Source organism: Labrus bergylta, chromosome 21 (assembly GCF_963930695.1).
Source record: "Labrus bergylta chromosome 21, fLabBer1.1, whole genome shotgun sequence".
Classification (NCBI taxonomy): Eukaryota; Metazoa; Chordata; class Actinopteri; order Labriformes; family Labridae; genus Labrus; species Labrus bergylta.
In genome coordinates this window covers 10,755,901-10,773,589 of record NC_089215.1, presented here as the reverse complement: position 1 = coordinate 10,773,589, position 17,689 = coordinate 10,755,901, and the positions used below count along the sequence as shown (strand labels likewise).

Sequence of the window (17,689 nt, the reverse complement as noted above, 5' to 3'; positions counted from 1 at the left end):
AGTCTGAGCTTGAGACAGTCTGTCAGACTGCAGCAAAGCTCTGTTTGAAGTGGGATTGAGTACTCCAAATATGATCTTGTCTTTTGATTTTCTTTCATTCTTTAGCCTGGCAGCTGCAGCTCTATGTGTCTCACTAGTTTCCCCTGATGTATTTCAAGCTGAACACCCAATTTTGTCACGGATCCTTATATTGTAGCATGCTCTTCATTATAGTATTTTTATCAAGTCATTGTGCTGGCTATGGCATAGCCGGCCATATGGGATTGTGTTGTCCTTGTGTCAATATGACATGGTTCCATTTCCCAACATGCTTTTGCCTCTAATTTCAACAATGCCTCACAGGCTCAGGGCATTAAAGGCCTGTAATGGTTTTATATACAGACTCCATGTTAGGTTTTCCTTGCAGACATTCAGCAGAGCTTTGTAGACAACTGTTGTTTTCATGTTCTGATTTTGCAAAAGCCTATTTCATCTTTCCAAAAAAAATGCAGCAGAGGAGTTTGTCTCAGGTGGTGGTCTGATGGTGTGGCAGCAGGGAAAGATGTTTTTTTTTTCCATATATCTGAAAAGATGCAGCTGTTGGAAGGTCATTTTAAAAATGGTAATAGACTGGAGGGCCTCCGAAGGGTAATACGTATACTTAGTGACATAGTCTTCCTTAACAAATACACAGCAGAAGCAACTTTCTGGTGTTAATTGGCAAAAGGCTGCTTGAAGGTATTCAATGATACTGCTGACAAATTACAGGCCGAGTCAAGAATCTTTGAATTAAGAGATTTGACAGCTTCAACACTAAGTGTTAAAGAACTCATGGGAAATATGTGATAGGTTCCATTATGCTAAACAAGAGCCTGACAGATTTTACTCAGAGCTGATATCCCCGACAGTAATGTCTCATTGTAGGACTTTACAACTTTTTTCAATTTATCAATCTGAAGTCTTTCACATTTAAAGGAGCAATAAGCAAGATATCTACTAAATTAAATGGTTTGATATTTTTTTTCACCAGAGACGGAAGGCAGTTTTAAGGCACCCCCTCTCAGCTGTTTTGGACACCCCTAAGTTTGCCAGGCAAACAGCAAAGCAATCGGTGTTGCAGTGATGTAAGCAGGCATTTCTTCAACCAGAAACATGTTAAAACTAGGACAATAGCATGCTTTTAAAAAATGGAGAGAGTTTAAAACACAAGGTTTTAAGACCGATGCAGAGCTGGCTAAACACTGAAGCTTCCTTGCCCGCGACATGGCATCCTGCGTGGGAATCGACTCTAGAGAGGAAGGGTAAGGGGGTGACAAATGAATTCAGACTGCAGTACCAATTTTAAACACTAGTTACATATTTCCTCTTTAAACAGTTTATTTTTTGGTCTTCGAATATCAACATTTCCCAATTTGATTGCTTCAACAATCCAAAAACCAACACCTCTTCAGAAAGTTTCATAACTGACAAATAAAAGTAGCAAATCCTTATGTTATGGAAGCATTAACCACAAGGTACATAACACAAGCAATAATCAAAATACTTGGCAATACATTCGATATGTGATTCATTCATCAATTAAGTGCCAAACTGTTGCAGCTTTAGCAACAGCATATATGCAGAAATCTGTCAAAACATCAAAGGCAACTAAATAGCAGCAGTTCTCGGTAATATTTTTTTGCTTAGGTTAGGTTTTGCTTAATATAACCTCTTTCATTTATTTTAATGCTTGCCATGAAAATGACTCATAACTCATAATGTCATACTGTATTTACCTTTGCTTTTTTTCTGCTGGAAAATACACTGCCCCATGTTGACAGTATCTTTGTAACAACTCGGTCATGAGTTGTCTTATGGATTTTAGTCTAAGTAGAGATAATTATAGGTGTTTGAAGTAATTCTCAAATATTATTATTGGTATCACAAATCATTTCCATCAGGCTTTAATGCACATGTCTGAACTTGTTAGTCACACGTCAAATTAGACTTTGGGAGTGGATAAAATGCTGGCAAAACAACCTAACATTAAAATATAAGAGTTTAAACCCAATATTATTAATATCGAAAAGGCCACAAATTTCCACATAGCAATTTGTGTGTTTGACAGTCTTAAAAATGCAATAGTGTGACACAGCTGGCCTCCCCTGCAGCTCATATTTTGACTCCCTCTTGCCTCCTCCTCACAGGAGCTGAGTGGGCAGCTTGGACCTCTGATGTATAAATATATATATATATACTGTATATATCCACATATTCTAACTCCAGGAGTTTTTATGTTTTATCTTTATCTTTAGCCAGAAGCACTCTAATATTTAAAAGGTTTTCCCTCCTGTTTGAACTCACAAGCACCACACTATCCTTTAAATGTGTTGATGCAGCACTGATGTAATGCAGGGGGATGAAAATGATGCAAACAGACTTTAATGTAAGCTTTGACCACAGGAAGCTCTCCATCATTCACCATGCCCTTAAAAATAAAAGTTGGGCCAAGTTGACAAACCAGTGCAGACAAGAAGACCTCCCAGGACACTTCTCTGTTGACAGCATCAAAAGCCATAAACAAGCCCTAAAAGGTCAGGAACAGGTTGTGGGGATGTTTTCTGCACTTTACCCTGTGGTACTCAAGACGGTGAGTTCAGGCACAAAGAGATTTATTGGTTTTGAGTGATTGAGTAACGTCTCAAGGTCATGAAGAATCAAATTCTGTTGAGTAGTCGTCAGCAGATTAGAGAGATACTACCAATTTTTACCAGATGACGTGACCCGGAACATAATCCAAACTTTGTAACAGGTTAATCTTACATTAGCTTAACTTGTGGACCATTCTGTTTCAGTTAAAGAGGTCCAGATAAACTGCTCTATTTTGGGGGTTTTTAAGGGTATAAGTAACTTCATATTTTTAAAAGCTGTACACTACTAACCCAGAATACGATTGAATTGCAACACTTGCTGTGTGGCATTTTTTAATCACACAAAAGGATTCCTGACTTTTAAAACAGGCTAAGCTTTCGTTACCCGCATCCTGTTGCCATCTGTCCACCAAACATTGTAAGAGAAACTACTCGATAATCTTTTTGTAACTTAATTACCCTAACTTTGACTTTTCTATCAGTTATAACAGCTAAATATCACATGATAATTAACCCAAAAGCAGTTCCTCTTCATGTATATAAGATGACTGTCATGCTTGTTGTATGACCTGGTTTAGCACACAGAGGGAATCCTAATTTATGATAAAAAACATAGCCCTGTCCTGTGTCCTCCAACAATAGCCAGAGAAACTGCTTTATTTTGTCCTTCAGCTATTTTATTATCTTCACTTTATGAAAAAAAACAGCCGCAAAATGTGTTAAAGGAACACACTGATAGCTGATTTACCTTGGACTAGCGCTACACTCTTAGCTAGCAGTGTTGTACGCTAATGTTACATAACAATTAACCCCAAATCAGTTCCTCTTTGTATTAAATACACACTTATAGAATAAATATAAAGGAAAAGATAAGTTCTAAATGTGTATTACGGTCAAAATAGCAATGTGCGTTGAGGTATTTCTTCATCCTAATACAAGACAAGCAGCAGGCTCAATCTTTAGAGAAAACAATCTCATAATTTGACAAGTTTGCAAAGTGCAAAAACAAGGTGCACCAACTGGCCAAGTAAATTGTTACTTGAAATATTTATATGAATTAAATTTGAATTAGACTTTTTACACAATTACTTTTTATATGTAATTAGAAGGTATTGCTCTGTGGGCCACAATTTTGGAGAAGAAGAAACATCGATTTTTGAGGGGGGGGGGGAGGATTTAATAATCCTTTATTAGTTGCATTGAAATGTTTTTCACAATACCCAGTATCACATTTAAGGCTTTTTAGAAAGCTTTTCCAATGCTGTTATTTTTGTAATGGATCGCCTCTTCCTGAAACATGGGGTTTTTTGATAATTCCCTGTCCATTCAACGACTTTGCCTACCCACTTTGCACTCTGCTAAGTAGCACAGCTTCACGTTCCAGCAGCTGGGTCAGACAGATATCTGCTGGGATCAACTGCTTTTTGTCCCAAGTGCATCTGACCTTAAGCCTCTGCTGCTGATGTGCGGGGGTCTGACAAGAGGCTCCGGGAGCATTCATTTTCTGCTAATTCCCTGTCGCCATCAGTCTCCGAACGCTGACACACATTACAGTACACACACGCACACAGAGTCAGTGTTGCCCCTGCTGTGTAGAGAGTCCATCGGTACTGCCTTCTGGGTTTGTCAGAACGAAATGATTATCACACTTCAGTTAGCACATGTCACTAAGCCCTGTCTGTGTCTGCCATGTCCCTATCCCATGCTCAAACGCTGACATTTACTGACAGCGGCACTGGTCGCTTTATGCTAATGCAGATGGTGGGTGGATGTGTAGCAGTGTGTGTCCGTCCATCATTTAGTGTGAGTTCTGTGTGTTAATTTATGGCACAATGCGTTCATGCTCACAGCTACAGTCCATATTGTTGGTGTCATAAAAAGTCAGCGGCATGAACTGTATTCTTTCTTTCCACAGAGAGCGGCGACACTTACCAGAGGCAGGTGCTGTCCATCTTCAGCATCGCCTCGGGGATCTGTCTGCTCGGAGTGGCATGTATGGCACTCTACCGCCGCAACAAGTGAGTGATGCCAGCCAGCACCACATTAGTAGCGTATGCCCCCGGCTGTGCAGAAAGAGCACTTTACTATCATGGCGTGAAGCCCGATGAAATTCCAAGTGTGAGTCAGGGAGACGGTGTTTTAGCTGGGCATCATGTCTAAATTGTGTTGGATGCTTTTGGGACAGATGCTCATGCAAGATTTATTCGTAAAGAGGTTTGAGGGAGTAGGTGTGTCGCGAAATGCTTCAGACAAAGCAAAATACACAGATAAGGCCAGAGCTAGAGTCAAAAGCATTAGACTCTAAAAGCGTGTGCACAAAAGCAACACACCAAAGTCAATTACTCACCGCAGGGAAGAGGAAGGAAAGGGAACGTACAAAGAAAAGTAATGGCCAAGTCTAAGAGTGGAATTTATTGTTGGTTGCGTTGATTGAATTGGTCTTGATAAAAAAAGTTTTTTTTCTAGTCCCCCAGCACTTGTTAAAAATGACCCAGAGCTTTCGACAAACGGACGATTTAATGTACGGGGAATTATCCAGAAACTTAGTTGAACTGAATCTTTTCCCCAAATGTTGTTGTGTGGCTTAGATAAATAACTTCCAATTCCAAGACCTTACAATTAATTTATAGCAATGCTTCACAGGAAGAAAAGACTATAAAAACGAGTAGGAGAGACCTATTTCATTATTTTGAGACTATATATCCAAGATAATTATAAATGGTTATAAAATGTAGTCAATGTCCGAAATAACTACAAATATTTGTGGTCATGTTGACTATGGTCTCTGAAATGAACTTTTATACTTAATAAGTAGTATACTATATTAAACATCTCAGTTCAAAGTCATGACTTTACTTACATGGCTTTTACTCTGAAGGAACTGTTCTTTCTATGTCATGTTTTTAAGCGCATCCTGAATTTGAACACCTTTCCACATCTGTTACGCAGAAAACATTTCAAATGCCTCAGCTGCAGAGAATTTTGCAACCTTAAAAATGTACATTTAATGGTTAATTAACATTTAATGCATAAGTCTGAAGCATCAAGTATATTTTAATCCAATCAAAGTTTAATAAAAAAATGAAGAAACACTCTAGCAAAGCTATGAGAGTCTGCTTTTTTTGTCCAATTTTGTTTGTGGAATTTCTTTTATGCGATTGATTGGAACAGACTGGAAGCAATTATATTCATACCCGTGGTGACAAAAAGTTAAAGCTATTTATGAGGCAGGAAAATTGGAAAGTCTTGGTAAGTCACCAGATGATCATGGATAGATTAACACCTCCCCGGCTCTGCCTACGTGACACTATATACAGACAGTATATACACTTTATTCTAACTCTAAAATGTGTAACCTATCAGGAATCATCCTCTTAGTCTTCCTGTGTGAGATGAACATCCACACTCTGGTGTCTCAGGAGGTATTTCTGGACAAATCTCTTTCCTATCTTCCTTTTCCCCCAGAATATTATCACAAAGGCATGTAATGGACGTTTCATGGTACATTGCCTTGATTAAATTATCACTTGTGAAACACATCTTCGCTCCTAATGCTATTTTTGTGGCCGGTTGGATTGTTTCTCACCTCCATCAAGCCTTCAGTTACAGCTCGGGAGGAAAATTCCCACATGTGAGCCGCAAATTGACTCGGGCTCGTTTTGTCACCCTGACCTTTCAGACGCTCGTACATTAGCAACGTTTGACAAATGCTGTCAAATGTGGCCGGTTGGCATATTGCAAATGAAATAACTGTGAAAGTAAGTAATAAAAATTGTTGATTTGTACACTGTAACAGTTTAATATATTTACTAAGTCCCCTGTGTGAGGCCTATGTACTACATGTGATCAGTCTGTTTTTACACACTGATGGGACAGAGTTTGTAAGAAAAAAGGAAAAGCTGGTCAATACATATAATGATCTGCTTTGCTGTTACATGTAAGAGCCAGCTAAGTGGCTAATAGAAATCAATGAGTGGACTGAAAACTGTTATTGGAGGGTGTAATCATTATACAGGAGACAGGAAATGATCTCAAATCAGCATTTTTTCATAATGCAGTAAACATTTTCAAAACCTTCTCTGTCTTCAGCCATCTTTAGCACAGATATGCATAATATAACCGACAACAATGCTGTCAAAATAAAGACTCAAAAAGTTAGGAAAGAAGAAGCTATGAGTTCCCGTACATTAAAATAAAATAAAAGACAAAGTCATGGGGGGTTCTGTTAAAGAAAATAGATTTTTTTTCCAATAAAAGTTAGATAAAGTTTAATTGTGGATTGTGCTTTAGATATGAACAATGTACCACTGTTTTGAAGTCTCTCTTTTTCCTCCGCAGAAGACACCGGGAAAAACTCCAGGCTCATTTCTCAGATAGCCGCAGCCTGAGGGACTGCAGTGTCAACGCCTCTGGCCTCATGTCCAAATCTACTCCCCGCCTTCAATACAGCCTTCAACTCCAAAAGGTAACTCTCCCCGTAATGTTGCCTTTATCGTCGTTATAATCAGTTCCATCTTAATACGTATAGCACTCCTGTGAAAAACAGAGTTTAGAGTGCCTGACAGGATGATGTACGATGTGTGTCTTAATAATCTCTCTGCTGGCTGAAGCCTTTTGTTCACACTCATATCTGACACGGGCTGAGAGACAGTGGGGAATTATAGTTTCAAATAAATGCATCGAGCGTTGTACAGGAAAAATCTGCTTGTCACGTTCACAGTGACACATTCCTTTGACAAACTGCAGATTGGAAATTCTAATCTTTGGCATGTCACAGGCGCTGATTTCACCATGCAAGCACAGCAACAATACTATGTTGTGAGACAAATAAAAAACAAATGTTAAACAGCACTTTTCTTAGCCCTGGTTGTACTTTTTTTTTGTTTTTTGGGGTTTTTTCTTTAACTGTGAAAGGTTTTTTTTATCTTTGCAAATGGACTGCCTCTTTATAAAGCAGAGTTTACCTTTTAGCATGATCAAGAACTTTGTGCACAATGGACCCATCAACCGAGCTAGAAAAGCAAAGATAAAGCTAGTAATGCTTTCATTGATTAAATAAAGGAGAGCCAACACAAAGGCACTTTGGGGAAAAACAGACCAAACCCCAATAAGAATCATAAAAGTCCAACTCCTGCTTAAGTAAAAAACAAATCACAGGTTGTTGACGTAAAAGTAAAAAGGAGCTTCAACATGAATTTGAAGCCTTTACAGAGGGAGAACAAACTGAACCAGGCGTTAATAGAAACGCGGATGATGTAGGCGGACGGTGGATGATGTAGATGGCCGCTGATACAGAGAAAAGAGTTCAGTATTCATGACGCATTAGCACTTTCATGAACGCTCCCCTTTTCTTTGCAGCTGTAAACATGTTCAAATTTCAGGCTAATTCCCTTTTTAATTAGTGTGTTGATGGGTTGTCCTTGTTTTAATTTATTTATATATTTATTCTGCCTACAGCTAATTCTGATTCCTATCATTTCTATTAAGTTCCTAATGTGCACCTGAAAGTCTACACTTGTTTTTTTGCACTTGCTAATATGCACCTGTAGCTGTGGCATGGTCCTGTTCTCTCATGTTTCCATTTTAAATTACTAATTTAAATTGTTGTAGAGTTTTTTTCAGCTCACAGCGACATTTCTATCATATATGAAGGTGCTAATTTGCACCTGCTAACACCCACCTGCTCTGTTTGGATGAATTCCCTAGGTGTTAGCATCCCACACACACAAAGAAGTCCGCCACATTTTTTGAAATTTTTATGACTCCCCACATTATTTATTAATGTGAAAAGGCAGGTTGTGAGCATACTTTATTGATAACAAACAAGAAGGTTGTACGCCATGGTTGTTTCAGATGCTGTTGACTTAGTATTGTCTTTTTTTTTTTTGCCACAGAATCCCCATTTAGCTTCAGCCTTGTTCTGTCATTTCTGTGCAACTACTTTGCCTAATGCAGCCTGTACTGAAGCTCTTTAATAATGCAACAGTGTCTAGTGTCAAACGCTGAAACAAACACCCCTGCAGCTAGCCCCACCCACGGAGCTGCAGTTGGCACAATCTGAAAGCTTTTTGAGGGTGTCACAAGAAATTATGCCCGTGAGCGGTTGACAAGTGACAAGTGGTACAACATTTCATGTAAATGTTAAAGTAGCATGTGTTTAAGTCAAATAACAAAATATGACATCTAAATAAGTGAGAACACATCCCATTAAATCACTTGTGCACAAAAACCTTTAAGTTCGTATCCTCAGATTTCCCACTGCCATCAGACTGGTCGAAGACACTGGAGCCCAGTTTAAAGCCTGTCAGAAAGCGGACCATAGCACAGTAGCAGGCTATTATATTAATACTGTGACTGTGAGAATGTGATGACAGGAATATGTGAAGGCTCAGCATGAAGCGTTGCCCTGTGTTCAGCCAAGAAACACTGCTTTTAGAGCTGGACAAAGGGGGGAAGCCAGGAGGAAGACAAAAATGAAAGCCCGTAATAATAAAACAACTACAGGCTGTAAGAGAAGAGTGTGAAGGAAGCTTAAAGTGAGATATGAAAGATCAGCGGCTGGAGGCACCCAGGAGGGGGGCAAACCAAGGAAAGATCATAGACTGTAATAAATATGGACTAAGTCTTAGTGATGTCACCACTGGTTTCTGAAAGGCAAACTTTCAGTCGACCTAATGACAGACAGAGAGCTGGAACTGAAACTGGCCTTAAGTCTCCCGACTAAACGCTAAAACACAGCTGCTTGCAGTTGGATCGCCGCTAACTCCTATCCTTCATAAAATCAAACTGGTGAGTTTAAAAAAAAATGACATCCCTGTATAATTTGTGCCGATAAACAGATTAACCAATCAGACCGGAATATTTTTGTACGAAGCTAACATGTTTATTTCTGTTGTCAAAACAGACATTTTAATATGGGGTGTGTGGGACTTCTGGATCTCTTGGAGACTTCCTCAAGTGGACATTTGAGGAACTGCAGTTTTTTTTGCAACTCTGCAAAGGCTTAATTTTTGAAGGCTGCCCCTTGAAAATATTAACAAATGAAACACATATTGTCACATAGAATTCACCACGAGTGGTTGAGAGGTGATGGTGAAGTTTTTTTATTTTTTTTATTTTACCTTTATTTAACCAGGCAGGTCATTAAGAACATTCTTAGACTTCTAAGATTGTCTGCACATGACCGCACATCATTAAACTGCTGCATTAGGTTTTCTGTTTGCCAGCGTTTTCTGAGGCCCCTCTCTCCCATAATTTGGTCATGAAAATATTTTGTATAAAAACTTTAATGTACACATATGGCGACACAATATAACACTTATTATAAAATTTTATAAAATACAATTTTGATTGACATTCCTGTGACTTGATGCAGATCTTTGACCTTTGCTGCTATCCTCCCCATTGTGTCTAAATGTTAAGAACACCACAAACGAATGATACTCTTGCAGTTTCTAGTTAAGGAGTTTAAAGTTAAAGTCTAATAGTGTTCTTAAACTACAACCATGTTTTCATAAAAAGCTGATTAGAGTGCGTTACTTTAATAATCACAGTAGCTGAATTTACTAGAGCAACTCCCATAGCTCCCCAGATCACGATTTCCTTGCAATTTCTTGTGGGTGGTGCAGCTCTCTGGATTTTCTTTAAAGAAAGGGAAGGACATACAGAACAGTGGGTCCTTTAAGAGGCTCAAAACATTTTGTCTATACTGCATGAGAACACAGTGCTTTTTACTGTGTGCTTTCGAAGGAGTAAGGAGGAGGATGAGCACAGTGAGCTGGAAACAAAAGGCTGGCTCTGTCAGAAGCAGGTGCAGAGGGGAGGATGAAATCTGTTTTTGTCCGCTTTTTTTCCATACAAACCAAATCCAGAGTCTTTAAACTCCTCCAAATTTGCCAAATTCATGCGTCACAGACCAGGAAATTTCCCCTCTTGCTCCCTTTGCTGAGCAACAATGTCAAGACTTGTGTATGTTGACCTCATTGTTATTGTACTTTTTTTTCTGCAGCAGTCCTCCAAATCTGAGCCAACTAAGATGTTATTATACCCAGAACAGCTTTTTTTAAATATGCACCTGGGCACCTGCACTGCTTCTTTACCTAGTGTGCTCTTTTCAATTGGACTTAGTGCACCTGCATTTTTTTTTTACACATTTTAGTCTCCATCTGTGATTGTTTGGCATATTCATACATCTGGATACATTTCTGTGCATATGTTCTCTCCATCTGTAATTTCAGTTTGAATAGCTGTTGGATTTGCACTTGACTGTGAAGGTGCAGATCTGTAGGGAGTTAAATGTAGTCGCATGAGTCATTTCACTTTCCAGGGAAATTGCAACCAAAAGAGAAATGTAAATGTAATTGTATAGTTAAACACCTCTGACTTCTTAAGGGAGTTGAATCAACACCTCCCTGGCAATGGAATTGTTTCTCAAGTAATAAAAAAAGGATGGGGTTTAAACCCATGAGGCGCGCTGTACTGGAACAGACGTGCAGCGACGTGACGGAAGAGGAGCACACAGACCGGGAAGACAAAACACAAAAACTCTCTTCCCACCAGGAGGAAGTTGGAGTGATGCTAAATAACTATTCCAACCTCTAAGAGGAGATTGAGAAACCCCCAGGAGTGATGCAAAGCTACATGTCAGCAAATTATGAATACGTCATGGGGCTTGATAAAGAAAGGGGACACAGAATCTAGTCTAGTTTACCAAAGATTGACAGAAAAACGACCTCACACTATTTTGATAAAGTCTCTGGTGTTCTGTTTGACCAAAGTCAGTTTTACAACAATCACCGTGCCAGGAACTATTTTCAAGGTTTATAAAGGTCCCTGCTTTTTGTCTTCAATAACACCAAAGGAGAGGGAACATTCTGAATCTGAGTCTTCTGAACGCTCTGAGTCAGAAATATTCAGCGCTGCAAGCTTCCTGACCTTTCAGAAAGTTCTACCCCCTGTCACGCTCGTAAGAAAAACAAAGAGGAAGACACATGTGCAACAACAAAAAAACATATTTAATAAACAAAAAGGGCAAAATAAGGCTTACTTTCCAAATCCAAATAAAGTCCCAAAAAGTCCTATCAGAAATCCACAGGGGAAACAATGAGCCATGAGGAAACGTGTAGGAAGACATGTGAACTGACAAGAAGGGGGAGGGAACACAGAGACTAATTAAAATACGGGTAATCAGACACAGGTGAGACTAACGACACAGGTTAATACAATCAGGGTTATCATAATGGAGGGAAACCAGACAAAGGGAGGAAGTAAGGCAAGACAAGAAACACTTGGGGACAAGAACTACAAAATAAAACCGGAAACACTAAAGACACAACTAGGAAACATTCAAATTAAGAAACACACAAGGGACACAAGCAACACCAGAACTCTAAAACTCTAAAAAAAGACAGAATACAAAACTAAACATGAGCAAATCATGACACCCCCGAAATAAGGACCTTTTGGATAGATAGATTTATCTTTATTGTCATTGCATGATATTCAACCAAGTCAGTTTAAGCAATCCTGTTTGCAACATATGAAATATAAGATAAGTACACATACACCAGCACACATACACATACAAAAACACATTTCACCGATACCCACATACAAATTTATACCCGTAAACATTTGTAAAAAATAATGTAATAAATACTCTATAGATTAAAATATAGGGAGTTAAAACACTAAAGTTATTGCACAGAGTCCATTATTGTAGTCCAGGGGTGAGTTCCATCTGTGTGTGTGTGTGTGTGTGTGTGTGTGTGTGTGTGTGTGTGTGTGTGTGTGTGTGTGTGTGTGTGTGTGTGTGTGTGTGTGTGTGTGTGTGTGTGTGTGTGTGTGTGTGTGTGTGTGTGTGTGTGTGTGTGTGTGTGTGTGTGTGTGTGTGTGTGTGTGTTTGTAGTGTGTCCACAGCTCCGGGGAAGAAGCTGTTCCGCAGCCTATTTGTGCGTGTGTTGGGGGTTCTCAGTCTACTTGAGGGGAGGGTGGTGAAAAGGGGGTTACCGGGGTGTGAGGGGTCCTGCAGGATGTTTGCGGCCCGTGTGAGGAGACGGCTTGAGTGGATGTCGTTCAGGTTTGGGAGAGGGGAACCGACAATCCTCTCAGCCGTCCTCACGACCGGCTGCAGATCTTTTTTCTCAGCAGCAGTGCAGCTGGAGTACCATACAGTAAAACAATAGGTCAGGATACTCTCAGTTGTGCAGCGGTAGAAACTGATCATCAGTTTCTGTGGGAGCCTCAGAGTCCTCAGGAAGAACAGTCTCTGCTGGGCTCTCTTGATGATGTTGGAGGTGTTCAAGCTCCAGGTCAGGTCCTCAGCAATGTGCACACCCAGGAATTTAAAACATAACTTAACGTCCTGAGAACAAAAGTCCTAGTCCCATGAATGTGCTTTAGTTTTGAGTAAGAGAAGTTTTAAAATATATTGGACAAAAAGAAGTTCCTGTTCAGGAAATTGTGTCTCTTGAAGTCAAGGTTTTTTTTTTTTCATCACAGCCTCGGAAAAAAAAAAAAAAAAGGAAAAGCAGAAGGCACAATGCCATTAGAGAATTACCCAGGGTGCCAGTATAAACAGAAAATGGAGGAGGGAAATTAGTCACTTGTATAGCGAGTGTTATGACAGCAGTGGGGATAGGACATGAAAGCTTCCGTAGGTAAGGCTGTGACTCATCAAAGGACAGGCTACTGCAGCTTGAAAATTAATAATGTTGTCAACTGTTACAAACTCTATGCTAATGTGGCTGTCGGGGCTTAATTCTAAAACAACTGATCAACACTTTGATATCAGGTAGAACCAGAATTGTGTTTGCTATCAGTAGTTGTCACATTGATGCAGTTTGTGCAGTCAGCCTGCAGATGCTTGTGCTGCTGCTGCTGGATTGTCCTTCATGAAGAATGGTCAAATATCCCATTATGCACAGTTCAGGACCTGTGTTTGGAACATAATCCAAGCGGGATTAATGCTGCTCTGAATGCATTGGTTTGCCTTTCTCCTTGGTGTATAGTTGAACGTCAACATATTGATAGATTTTCTTCGTCCCGTATTTTTTCCTCGTCTCTCCTTGAAATAAATGCACCTTGCATTGTGTTTATCCAAGGCTATCATAAGTGGCGTAAAAAAACAAGGCAACGGCAAGATAGGAGGGAACAAGTGAAATGTCTTACGCCATGCAGGTCTGCCATGAGACATTTGTTTCATCGACACATAGATATCATCCAGCAGGAAAGTTCTCCACAGCAATTGTTCCCAAAAAAAGTGAGGCGCTGTGCACCCGCAGGGTACATGAGAGGGTGGCCAAAATGATCCTATTTTCTCGCACAACTAGTGAACAGCAGTAACAGCCCCCGCTGGGAGTCAGGGGTGTAAAGAAGAAAAAAAGAGGCTTATCAAGAATAAGAGAACCTTGAACCAGCTGTAAGTCACATGCAATATCTTTAGTGATGTGCAATCAGGCTGACAGAAGGGGCAGAGCAGGAAGGAACTGTAAGTGGAATAACAGAATTATCTCCTGACTTAGTGTCTCACAGGAGGTGGTGGGGGTGGGGGGGGGGGGGGGGGTTCTTTAGGCATTTCTGGTCGCTGTGCTGCAGCTCCGTCTGGGGCCTGTTGTAAGATAATGCTGTTCATTTTGATAAGAATAAAGGGAAAGAATTGAAGGGGGGGACTTCTTTAGGAAACCATTAATGTAATCTTGTGTAGGATTATTTCTTTAGTGCGGCGGGAGTGCTGTGAGGGTTATGGCAGAGTTTATTCACAAAGCGCCCCCCTCCTAATCTGCAGTTTAAAATGTAAAGTGTAATTAAAGACACTCTGACTCAGGGAGGATATAGCAGCCAGTGAACATCCCAAAACTCACTGTGGACTTTAACGTGAGTGGGGACTCACTGCTAAGCCAAATACAGTATCCCCTGCATTATGTGGAGCTTATTTCCAGTGTTTACTTTCATAATCTCTGACACCTGAGAGTCTTGTTTTAGATCTTGATCATCAATCAATCAATCCAAGCTACACCGTTCTGAAAACAATCCTTCTGGGTATTTTGCATTGCAGGAGGATTCATTCTGAAGCCATGATCACTACAGTATGTTTTACCACTTACTGATACACTCTTCCTCTTCATTTTTGCAGAGCTGCAGCTCTCATGGATCCTCTCTGAAGGGCAGCAGCGTGGCACGAGGCACATCAACAGCAGCCCCACCTATTCTCAGCAGAGCGCTGTCTAAAGGGAAACGCTTCAGGTGAGAATGTGATCTTATTTCCCGCCCTGTTTCATAACGCTCTTTTTCACTCTATCCGCATATAAAAGCCAGCCAAGGGAGAAATGTAATCATCCTGCAATATGGTGGAATATATAGACCTCACAATTTTAAAGCAGACTATTTGTAATTTTTTCAAGAAAGATTTATGGTGATTATAAGGGGGAGCCGTTTTGCTGATGCCAAGACCATAAGCTTTGAATGTGTGCATATCCTTAGTCAGCTTTAGTTATTTTAATGAAATGAAAATTAGAGTCTCTCCAAATAGCTGGGAAAATAGACGTCTTTATTTGCATGACATGTCCAGTTAATGTGCAAAGTGATTAAATATGTACTCAGGCAGATTCTGAAATGACTTCTTGCACGCTGATAGGGAAAAAGTATATAGGGAGGAGAGGAAAGATCCTCTGAGGGGAAGTGATTATTAATATACGCAGTTAAACAATGATTCGACAAAAATCCTTTCATGCAGACTATTAAGTAACGCTGATATTCAGCGAAATTAAAATCAATTTTGATACAAGGGATCTTAGAAGCATGTGTGCTGTGTGATTACAGCAAACAGCATCCTATGCTAGCACATCAAATCCTCGAGCAAATCGAGCGACAATGTGGTATCTGGGATGTTTATCAAAAAGCTTAATTTGCATCAATGCTATAGGTGCAGCCAGACTTTGAAAATAAATGACATGCAGCCACTCATTAGGCAAAGTCTCATTTCACTTAAAGAGTATTTCCCTTAGCTCAAATCAGACTCATTACTAAAATGTGAACATAGCTGATGAATATCTACTTCTCACTTGAAGTGTTGCAGTTCTGTAGCATTGGTAGCAATTTAGATGAAGATGATGAAGTCTTGTTATGTGCATTAGACAAGCTTCTATTCTTATTTTAAAAAAAAGGACAGACATATGGTGACAAAAAGCAGAGAAAAATAGGGAATACAAGTTGTGATTGTGTACAGGCAGGAGGACTTTTTAGATGTAAGTGTGACTGTGATGACAACTTCAGTGAAAACCCCTCTGAGGCAGTCGTCTCTGTTTTTAATGGGCTGGTGCCGTGTCACAGAGGAAAGTTTTTTTTTTTTTTTTTAAAAAGCTCATCATGTGTGGCTGCAGGGCCGTGCCAACTCATCCCAGCTTTTTATTCTCTACAGTGTCGTGCAGGTGCTTCATGGAGGGCAGCTGACAGTCAATCATCTGTTAAGCTTGTTCTCTGGGTAGGTGGAGGTGGCAGAGGGTGGGGGGGGGGGGGGGGCACTAGACTGTGATGGATGATGGTGAGATGCTTTCAGCTATTGACCTGAGAAACTGGACCACATCGTGAGCTATCAAGAGAAATGCCCCATAAAAAACATGTCAATATGGGCCATCAATAATGCTGCAAAAGGTTACCTGTGTATTGTTGGCCTTAAGAGCATGTGCTAATTGATTCACCTGCTTGAGTACAGAGTTTATCTGTAGAGCTGAGGTTTCCCAAAAACAATGTAGACATCACATAAATGACTGAAAATATAACATTAAGATTAAAATGCTCTTTTATCAAAAAGAGCGGACAGTTACTACAGCTACATAGTTTGTAACAGCTGGTTTTGAAGTGGATGCTTATTTCAGAACGCTAACATGCTTACAATGACAATGTATTTCTGATGTATAGCAACTTTTATGTCCACCAACATTAGCCATGTTTATTGTTTAACAGCCAGGGTAATTTGGTTGCCGGCCCTGTGTTCACAATGACAATGTTTAGCTAGTTTTGTGTCCACTTCTATTTATCACCATTAGCCATGCCCGGTCTTCCAATGCCTGCAGCATTAGTCTGTAAATATATGCACAGCAATGTTTCGAGCTAAATGCGGCCGTTAGCACACCTGCCTCACAATGAGAATGCTAACATGCTGACGCTAAGCTAATTTATTGTTGAACAATTCATCAGTATTAGCTATCACTGTTTATTATCATAGACATCAGTCTGTAGCTGTATAGCTTTGTTTTGAGCTGGATGAAATCTAAAGGCTCTAACATGTTCACAGTGACAAATGCTGACGTTTAGCAAGTTTGAGGTTCACAGTCGTTCACCGACATTTAATGTATCTTAGCACAGACTTTAGTCCGATCCCATGCACAGCTTTGGTTTTAGCTCAGTTGCCAACAACAGAAAATGCTAGAAAGTTGAATGTTCATTATCTTGAGGCGGCAGTAGCTCAGTCTGTGGGGACTTTGGTCTAGTAGCTGGAGAGGTGCCAGTTCACTTCCAGAGAACGAGAGCACTGCTTAGGTGCCCTTGAGCAACCCCCACCCCAACTAGCTCAGCAGCGCGCCCTGTGGGCAGCCTCCTCACTCTGACATCTCTCTATTGGTGCATGTCCATAGGATCCTGTTTGTCCAATGCGTCCAGTGTGTATTTCAGCCTTTGTGTGTGTAGCATGTACGACAGTAGAGTGTAAAATTGAATTTCCCCTTGAGGGATTAATAAATTGTATCTTCTTTTTTTTTTCCTAGCATGCTAACTTTTGCATAAGGCTCGCCGCACTAAGCTCATATAAGGCTGATGGGAGTCATTTTTTGCAAATATTTGTGAATAAATGACAATAAATAAAAAGTTTCATGTAATAGCGTCCATAAAAGCACTTCACCAGATGTATAGGAACTTTTCTTGAGGTACACGCAAATGTCTGTACCAGATGTCACATCGATCCGTCCATTGTTGAGAATGGCTATTTTAGACCAGATCCACGAGGCTAGCATTTTTGGATTTGACATGCTAACCTTCTCTTTATGTTGCTCGTTGTACAGCTGTCAGTGGGGAAAATGAACAAA

The 17,689-nt window shown here is 40.0% G+C and overlaps 1 protein-coding gene across 1 annotated transcript in view; it reads left to right on the top strand.

Moving 5' to 3' along the window:
- nrg3b (neuregulin 3b) overlaps positions 1 to 17,689 on the top strand; it is a 218,047-nt gene that overhangs the window by 192,920 nt on the left and 7,438 nt on the right. The window contains exons 5-7 of the mRNA XM_020642761.3: positions 4,525 to 4,627; positions 6,948 to 7,074; positions 14,743 to 14,852. Of these exons, the coding sequence (XP_020498417.1) occupies positions 4,525 to 4,627; positions 6,948 to 7,074; positions 14,743 to 14,852 (340 nt within the window). The remainder of the gene's footprint in view (positions 1 to 4,524; positions 4,628 to 6,947; positions 7,075 to 14,742; positions 14,853 to 17,689) is intronic.